Source organism: Trematomus bernacchii, unplaced genomic scaffold (assembly GCF_902827165.1).
Source record: "Trematomus bernacchii unplaced genomic scaffold, fTreBer1.1, whole genome shotgun sequence".
Taxonomy (NCBI): domain Eukaryota; kingdom Metazoa; phylum Chordata; class Actinopteri; order Perciformes; family Nototheniidae; genus Trematomus; species Trematomus bernacchii.
The window spans coordinates 1,233,073-1,242,893 of NW_022987910.1; the positions used below are offsets into that span (position 1 = coordinate 1,233,073).

The 9,821-nt window shown below is 40.0% G+C and overlaps 1 protein-coding gene across 2 annotated transcripts in view; it reads right to left on the reverse strand.

Annotated features, from left to right (window-relative positions):
- Window positions 1-8,926, reverse strand: part of pdgfd (platelet derived growth factor d) — a 49,790-nt gene extending 40,864 nt beyond the window's left edge. For both annotated transcript variants that reach the window (XM_034114925.1, XM_034114924.1), the window contains exon 1: window positions 8,348-8,926. In XM_034114925.1, coding sequence (XP_033970816.1) covers window positions 8,348-8,465 — 118 coding nt within the window. In that variant the 5' untranslated portion in view covers window positions 8,466-8,926. The remainder of the gene's footprint in view (window positions 1-8,347) is intronic.
- Window positions 8,927-9,821: the final 895 nt, after the last annotated feature.

A 9,821-nucleotide genomic window follows, 5' to 3' on the forward strand; every position in this document is an offset into this window, starting at 1 on the left:
TGATGGAAGGTATTACACCCAACTCGCCACGGCAGAGATTGAGGAGTGACAATGGTAATTTCCCTCCCAGGATAACCTAGACATGCAACAGGTGGATGTGTAGTTGGAGGCAGCAGTAGCGATGTTTACTAAACGCAGAAGTTACAGTAGTTTTCTTGTGAACGTGTGGTGCAGCTTTAGTGCAGCAGCAGGTGTTCCAGCCTGCGTAAACAGCCCTATTGGAAATAACTCATTAGATTTATGTTGCAGTAAGTTATGTGTGAGGTGCAGTGCATGTCTGTTATGTCTGCATCAACTACCTTCAAGCTTAACGATTGTTTTCAGCATCTGTTTAACCATCAACTCATTTTCTAGTCATGTGAGGACAAAAGTGATACATCTCTTCTCAAATTGTGACATATTGGCAAAGCTACCATCAGTCGGCACAAACAGACAACACATTTTCAGTTTGTATAGGCTCAGAAAAATGATATTCTCATATTGAGAATGTTTGCAAATCCCGAAATGAACACCCTTTCTTTTGATGTAGCTGCTACATCAATCCGTTGCTGTTATATACATAATGTGCCTGCAGCTTGATAAAAGATCAGCTGGCTGGCTTTCTTTTATTATCCAACTTAAATCCAAGTAACTGCCAATAGCTACACTAGAGATCATTTTAATTTCCCTTACATCCCCTTGGAAGTCCTGTTTCAATACAACACCTTGCCTGAGGGGATATCAATGTTATTAACCCACCAGCTGCAGCTAAAGTGGCATTGCTACACACCAGTTTTATGTGTATACTGTATATGAAGTGTATTGTTATAATTACTAGAAGCTTTTCTGGCCGCTTGTGGTGGTCCAACACTTTACCATTACTTAACGTTGATGTTGCCTGCCACCCAAATGTTTGTTATTTGATTCCGGCGTGACTTTGTTTGGGTCCATTTATGTTAAAGTGTTTATTGGCTACATTATAAATAACTGTTGAACTGAAAGTATTTCATTCAGCCGAGTAGTTTTTTTCAGGTATGTTTTAAACTTCATAAGTATACGTTTACAAAAGTGCATTGCTTTGCTCAACCAGCCGTTTCAAATTAAAAGACCCAGCCTAATTTTCCAACTCATTTCCAATCAAAGTAGCTGGCAGTATTACTTCCAAAAGTTGCTAATTTAATGTGATGAACGTGTACTGTACCACGAAAATGGATAATTGTAGTACTCACAGTTGTCAAGCTAGCAACTTGCGAGAGACTCAGGTGACACGCAAATGAGGTGCACCAACAGATTGCATGCAGGTAGAAATGCAGGTAGTACTCTGCTGGAGTTCAGTGTTAAGTGCACTTTCATTTGCAAACAACAGTGCACTTTCATTCATGCACAAACACAAGCACACACATCCTTCTCTTTTTATACCTCTATATTTCTACCACACATACACAAATGGATCGTACGTTTCACATTTTTCTTAATGTTAAGTTACTATAGCTCTTTTTTTGTTCTCCCCTTATTACCCTTCATTCGAATCTATAGGTGTTTCCTTCACTTTTTGGGGGTGACTCAATGTGTGTTAACAAACCTTCTCACCTTTACTTCTAAACTTTGATGTGCTTTTTTTCAGTCACTGCTTATTCAGCACACTCCTGTTCCTGCTATGTGGTGCCATGCACTCTATCACTCTTTTTTCTCACATCTGCTCTATCTCTTCTCATATTACTTTGCCTCATCTTACCTCTCTCTCTCACACTCTCTCCCTCTCCAGCTCTTTCTTCACCCTCCCTGTCAGCTGTTTTTGTTTTAAATTACATTTTGGCGCACTACACCATCTCTCTTCTCCATCCCTTCAGTTCTTCCTCCATCTTATCCTTCTTGACCTCTAATTTCCCCTTCAATTATAACTTTGACTTGTTTACTTCTACCACTGTTCATTATTCTCTCTCTTACAAGCTTTCTGCTACCTTCCTCCAAGACTATCATTTACACTATTTCGTATCCTATCGTATCCTATTCTATTGGGGGCGGCAGTGGCTCAGTCTGTAGGGACTTGGTCTTGGAACCGAAGGGTCGCCGGTTCACGTCCCGATCGGACCAAAGAAAAGATGGAGTGAGCTGGCAGCTGGAGGTGCCAGTTCACGTCCAAGGCCACTGCCGAGGGGCCTTTGAGCAAGGCACCTAACCTCGAAACTGCTCCCTTGGCGCTGGGTACCTGGCAGCCTCTCTGCTCTGCCACCTCTCCTATCTGCATGTGGTTGTGTGTGTGCATGTATATCCTCTGTGTTTGTGCATGTATATCCTCCCCTGTGTGTGTAATGTGTGTAAACACAACAGAGTGGGGAAAGAAATGTCCCTGTAAGGGATTAATAAAGTGTTTCTTCTTCTATCCATGTTCTTGATTTCGTCTTCTCATCTCTTTTATCCACTGGTCTAATCCACTTTCTTTCCTAATTTCTCCCTGCATCTCTCTCCTATCCTATCTATGTATCCATGCAGCTCTTACTTTCTTTCTGTCTCTGCTGGCGTTATCTACCATGAATCTACTGTGCAAGTCAGATGGCAGAGCTACAAAACTGCCCTCTGTCCAATGGCTAAACATCTGTCTCCCTTTCTCTTTCTTTCAAGCAAGCTCTATAATTCTCCTCTACTGTGTCCCCAACTCAGCTCAAGTTAAAAATAAATGTGTTGCCTTACACATTGAGTTGGTATAGCCAAAAGAAAATGGTACATTGGAGGTAAATAATTATCTTTACTGAAAATACACTGAAAAAGCTGAAGCATTGACTTTAATTAAATGTTTTATGTCTACACTTGTCACATCATTGTATGAGGTTAGTTGAATGCTAAAACTTAAATAATAATGAATTCAAATCAATGCTTCAGTTTTTTCAGTGTAAGTTACAGAAAACTTTGTAATGTAAGTACATACTCAAAAAAAGTAGACAAACCCACAAAGTTATGTTCAAATGTTCAACTTAAAGCAAATACTTACAATTCTTGGATTTGTTCTGATAGTTGAATGAGAAGATCTACTGTCACATCAGTTTGTAAGATGCTACAGCTTACAGCAGTTAGCATAAACACTGTAAACAATATGGAACCATGGCTCTGTAATAAGGCAGCAAAATACAACTGCCAGTCTGCCCAAGCTTGATCTTTTGTTGTATTGGGGGGAGCTCTTATGGGAGCTAAGCAGCCCTTGCTTCCCCGTAATTCAAGCAGTGGATTTAGCTACTACTAAATCAAATGTTGTAAGATGTTGTGGTCATGTTGAGGTAGTTTGCTTTTAAATTATTTACATGCAGTTAATGAAAGCACAAAGCTTTTGGGAACAATATCATTTTTCACAGTCCCCTTGTCAGGCCTTTGCCTCATTCTATCGATAACTCCTTATTATAATAATTATTCTAGGAGAAAACACTTGATGATGGCTTTAGATTAATTAACTTCTTCAGCATTAAAGATTCAAAGTTTTCCTGAATAAGGATCTGCTGTGTATTTGGATAATCTTGAGGAATTCATTGTTCTATTGTACAATCACATTTGGGGCATGAGGTGAAGAAGCTTAATTATGTTTCCACTTCTCTGGGTGTGCACACATGTAGCCTGACCCTCCCCAGTCTGGGGCATACATCAGTGGCGCAGTAATGCTTGCTGATAGAGCTGTGGTCATGCCCTCTTTTTTCCTGCTTTTTTCTTTATGCTTTAAGCTTTGATCAGATACGGAGATCAGATAATCTGCTGATGTTCGGCACTAGACTCTGTCCGCTCTCCCTCTCCAGAAATACCTTATCTTTCCTCCCCTCCACTCCTCTATCAGTGATGCTTTCTTCCATTTCCTCTTTTATACTCTGTCCATTTGGCTTGCCGTTGGTCTTACTATCTCTCATTCTGAGCTGACAGGGCAGAAAAGTGAAGGGACAGGGCTTTCAACTTGGCATATCTCTCTCAAAACACCTTTCCCTGTCCTCTTCTTCTGTGCCCTCTAACTCTTCTAAGATCCCTTCTAAACTTTCACTTCTGTCCTGCTGCCCTCTCCTCCTTAAACCTGAGCACAACTGAGCTTCCCCCTAACTCCATTTAATTTCCAAGGCATCATCTCACTTTTTGCTTTCCTGTCCAAGTGGTCACCACCCCTATTCCCTCTTTGCAGGAGAAAACATTGTCTGCCAAATGTTTCGGGGTGGGGTAAGTTTGGCTCATGCCGTTCCTTGCTTGGAAAGTGTGTGTGTGCATGTGAGATGACATTGTTTATTTGGGGATTCCCTTGGAAGGGAGATCCTGTAATTGTGTCTGTCGGCCTGGGTGGGCGGGTGGAGAGTACTTCCATGTCGGTGGCCTGAGAGTGACTCATTGATTCCAATTAATCATAGGTCGCTGGATGGAGTGACCAGGGTGATGGCCCTCTACACATCCCAAGAGCAAATATACAGTATGTAATTCAAAACACAGAGAAACAATACTTTAATGTCTGCCATTAAGTCTCAGTTTAAATTTAAGAGGTGGTGTGATATAATACGTTTATTTATTGATATGATCAAAAGCTCTGTTAATAAATGGACCTTGTGTATGTACTATATGTATGTATGTATGTGTGAGGGTGTATGTTTTTAGAGGCAGGGCCACCTTGAGTTTTCAGACACAGTCAAGGACCATGACATCACACTGCCTGATAGCACCAACGCCTAGCTTAGCTCAGTATGAGAACATACATGCTTTTGTTAACACAGCCAATCATATATTACTTGTCTGCATATATATATATATATATATATATATATATATATATATATGTGTGTATTACTTACATACTTGTTCCTTTAGTTCTCTTTGTCACTTTTATCTACAGTAGTGTGAATGTCAATCTTTTAAGTGTATCCATGATAGATGGTAACGTTTCTGTTGGTTCAGAAAGGGTGACTAAAAGTATTGGCCTTGTGCAGGTAGATGTGTTGACGTGCGTGTCTGTGAAACTGTTTGCCGCATTATATTTGTTCGTAGAGCCGACAGGGTGAAAAAGCTTTTGATTAAAAACAGCTGAAACAGATGGGGGGGAGATGGGGAGATAAAGAAAGAAATGAGAAAGGGGGAGATTGAAAGAGGAGGATCTGGAGCGATGGAGTGATACGTAGCGAGGCAAAGACTGATAAGACAGCAATGAGAGAGGAAGGCAACAGATAAGAATACTGGAAGAAAGAAGAAGAGGAATCAGAAAGAGGCCAGGAGCCTTTCTAAAATATATTATGTTTGTGTACCTGAACTTCGTTATTCTGTGAGCTGAGACTGCACGAATGCATGCGAGTGTGTAGAATATATACTGTGGGAGTACTACTTCTGCTTAGCTTTAGTTCATCTTAAAGTCAACAGGGTCAAAACAAAAACAAAGATAACAGTGCACTCAAATCTCAAAAGTATTTCACACATTCAGACAAAGAATGTTGTGCAACACCTTTCTCTGGATCTTGGTCTTGGAATTTTGAAACACTGTGTAGCCTAAGTGTACCAGGGAATTAAACTTTGAAAGGCATGTGTCCATATATGTAGATAATACATAATCTAAATAGTATATTGTAGCTAATTAGGAAGGACTGCTGACAGTTTCTGTTCTTGATTGTGACTTATAATGCAAGCATCCCTGTACTTGGTCGTAAAAATAAATCAATCCAATGGAAAATCCTGAAACTTGTAACTAAAGGTATTGTTGGCCAGGTATTGTTTACTTTGTGGTTTATGTAAATATGCATAAATGTGTATTTCCTTTGCTACAAGAACACACTGTCCCCCCCCAAAAAAAACGATTGAATGCTATAAGAACAAAGTAAGTACATCTTTGAACAAACACAGCAGAAGAAACCTTGGGGGGAACATTCTGTCAAAGCACTCTTGCACATACAGTTACACTGTACCCACACACATCCACAATGATAAATGGCTGAGTGAAAGCTGCGGAGCCCCTATCAGCTTGAGGTTCACCCCTGCACACGGAAATCCAAGCTAATCAGCAGCAGTCAATCAAACAACGGAACTAAGCTCTCATATTCCGCATAAGCCGCCTGGTAATGCAAAAAAACACACACACACACACACACACACACACACACACACACGTAAAGATAACTTCTGAGCACAGTATATTTTTTGTAAGACTGCAGGGGATTAAAACGATTTTTAAAGGCTGTGCAGCATATAACAACCAGTCTGTCTCAATAGCAACTATCACAGCCACTCATAGCCTTTGTGCAACTAAAGATCATAGGAGATCACAGATAAAAGCAATCTGATGTGATATTAGAAACAGGACATAAAGGTGGTTTGAAAACTCTGTGAGAACAATAAGCAGAGTGCAGTGTTGAAGACAATACCATCTCATCTTTAAAACTATGAGTTTCACTGCTTGTGAGGAACAATTCTTCTCTGATGTTAATGGCCATATTTTCCTTGAGTGAGTGCACTAAACCAATCATTTCCTGGCAACATCATCACAGAGAGTTCCCTCAGTTTGGATTAGTTTGACAGATGGCAAGTGTAAACAGCTCAGTTATATGTGCTGCAGTGAGTTTCTCTCTTTAAGTTCAAAAGTAACCAAACTAATAAAACGTTACTATGTGTTTATAACAAAAAAGTATTTCTTTAAGGCCTTGTGTGGGTTTGAAACACAATGAGAAGCAGTGTATAATTTGAATCTGGTGATTTTATTGTGAAAGTTCAAAAAAACTGATAATAATTTGGAGACTTTCTTTAAGATTGATATGCACTTTAGATTTGTCTCTATAAATAATAAAACAATTATCATTTCTAACAATTGTAAACCCATGTTGGAGCTTTAACTCTGCTTTAGTTCAGATGTTTTGCTTTATACTTTTTTAGATAGGAGACTTGTTGTCCTGTTGGTGTTTTGAACCTTCACCAAATAGTTAGTGCAGCTGTCGTCTCCTAACAGTATCAACTTTTATTTTGTAACTAGATGTTTATTTGTCATCACTTGTTGCTTTTTTATCCCGTCTTACATTAAGTGCTGCAGCACAGCTGTCACTTTCGGCTTCAATTGTGTGATTTGTACTCTAACTTTAGATACTGTTGTGACTAGAAAAGACCCACAACTGTTATTTGGCAGGTTGCAATCAACATCTGTAGATTATGACATATCATAGCATGTCAGACTCTATGCTAATTACATGCATGGTATAGCTGACTTGGTTCATAACATTATTGATCAAAGGTAACTGCAGTAGCAAAACATTATTTGAACTTCAGAAAATTCTGAGGAATTTCATCCGGAGCTACTACTTTAACAGTAAGACTGGAAGTCATGACCTCCATTTCATTATTTTGTTATGAATGCATGAACACCCACACCCACACACACACACACACACACACACACACACACACACACACACACACACACACACACACACACACACACACACACACACACACACACACACACACACACACACACACACACACACACACACACACACAAAGGAGTGAGAGGTGAGACCGGCCTCAGGGGCAGTCATCCAGGTTAGAACCTAATACAGTGGTATTTTCATGTTTCCCTGCCAAAAGCAACCCTACAGCTGTGTGTGTGTGTGACGTGTGTGGGTGTGTTCAAAGGTACTGTTAACACTGCAACTTTAGCCTCAGGGCCAAGTAAAAAGTAAGCATGGCGCACCTGCAGGAAGTCAGATAGGCAAGAGGCTAAGGGAGTCTAAAGCTTGATGCAAGAAACTCAAACTGCACCGATGACAGGAGTCTCAATCTTAGTACAGTTGTCTGAGATATGAATGCTACCTTTTTAGTTTTGAAGTCTGAAAATGTGAAGCAGCTTGTCATCTAAAAGACTTTGCTTTGCCTTTTCTTTTGTATCCACTTTACATCGTTTACATTGTCTCCTTCTTTCACCAGCATTTCCACTCTGTCTTGCATCATTCACTACAGCAAAACATGCTAGTTAGCTGATACTCTTGTACAAACAATTGATCCTGAATATTTTAAGTAATGCTATTGACCACCCTAAGACAATACGTAATTGTAAGAAGATTATTTCCTATTTGTCAATAAAATATCTTAAAATATCATTTATCTTTTCAAATCAGTATTAAAGCTAGGAAGAAAATAAAAGGGCTACACATAGATCCAATGAATACATAAAACTAATCTAAGCTTTATAAACTATAGGGCTTCAAGTAGCCTGTACAATAACTTACACACTGACATACTGTAGAAACAAAACCTCTTATATAATTATCCTACAAACGCTCACTACTACAGTATATCATTGATGCATGTTGTAGAGACTCTTAGCAGTAAAGACACACTAACCACACAAGCAACAATATATAGAACAAATTAAAAATGAACTCACCGTCTCTCCTGATGTTTCCTCTCAGCACTTTGGCGGTGGCGACCTGAGCCCTGCAGACCCCGGTGATAGTCCACAACAGTAAAACCGTCCACATCTGGAAAACCACTGGTCCGTTCATTGTGATAACAAACTCGTAAACGCCTTAAGAACAAATGTCCTCCTCAACTTCCAGTGGTTCAAACTAAATGTTACTCTAAATACCCTGCGAAGAAGAAAGTAGCCACTAACTTTCCATTCAGCAACTTCAAGCTCTCATACTCTCTCTCCTCTAACCGTAAATGAGAGCCACTTGTTGACTTCTCTGCCTGGCGCACACGATGTCCAGTCGCCTGTCAAAGTGCCCAAAATAAATCCCAGTTTTTATCCTGGTCTAAAAAAGTTACGCGCCCACAGCAACCGAGAGCAGAACTCCGAAACAATTAAGTGCAGGTGGGGGGTGATATAGCTCCGTTCACGGCCAGACATGAGCTTACAGGCGCCGAACTTCTTATCGTACATACATTTTGTTGAGTCACTGAAAATATCCCGAATAGTTTTCTGGTTTCTATCAGACGCGTCTGTGCAGTGAAAGTTGGCGCGTCAAACTTTGCCAACTCAGTGGTGCGCGCTCACGTTGTGTCTGTGTGCAATGGGGGGAGGAGGGGTGTAACTGAGTGAGATGCTGCTGCAGGAGTTTAGGGGGGCAGACAAAAGCACTGGAATCATGGAGAAAAAAACGATTCTATTGAAATCATTACACTCATAGTATCAATTTAAATATATTTTTTTAAATAAGAACTTTAGTAGGCTATATGTTTTCCTTTAGAGTTGATTAAGGAAATGCATCACAGAGGGAACCTTTTTAAAGGAAACCCTCAGAGGACAGCACAGGGAGGTTCACTACAGCTCAACTCTGGAGAGCGGAAGTCTCTGGAGTGAGCTTTTCCCTGGTAGTCATTACACAGAGAGCTGAGGAAACAGCTGGCATGACTTCACTAATGACAGAAGGGAGGCCATTGCATTCCACTTATTAGTCCTATATTCATATACACTGCAAGGTGCAATGTTGACTATTTTAGATTAATTTAATCTAAATGAATACAGTGAATGCAATCGCCCATCTGTCTGTTCCGACACTGATATTGTTTTTCTTCTTCAAATCACCCACTTTATAAACCAACTCCTTTAACACAACACAGAGGACATGATAGCACTTGTTGAGGATTCTGATAATGTGAAATGAATTGCCGGGAATCATTAAATAGGAAGGATTGTGTAAGCCAAAGGCATTTCCGACAGTGGTAACATTTGGGAGTATTTTATCAATTATAACATCTCAAGGGTTTACATGCAATATTTGCAGCAATATGTGTTCATCGCCCATATCATCTTCTGTTTTGGTCACTCATTGCCTCATACCTACTGTAGCTCCTCACCTTTACTCTCCTTTCTTGTCAACCATGTCCACGTGTTTCATCACATCTAACTAAGAGTT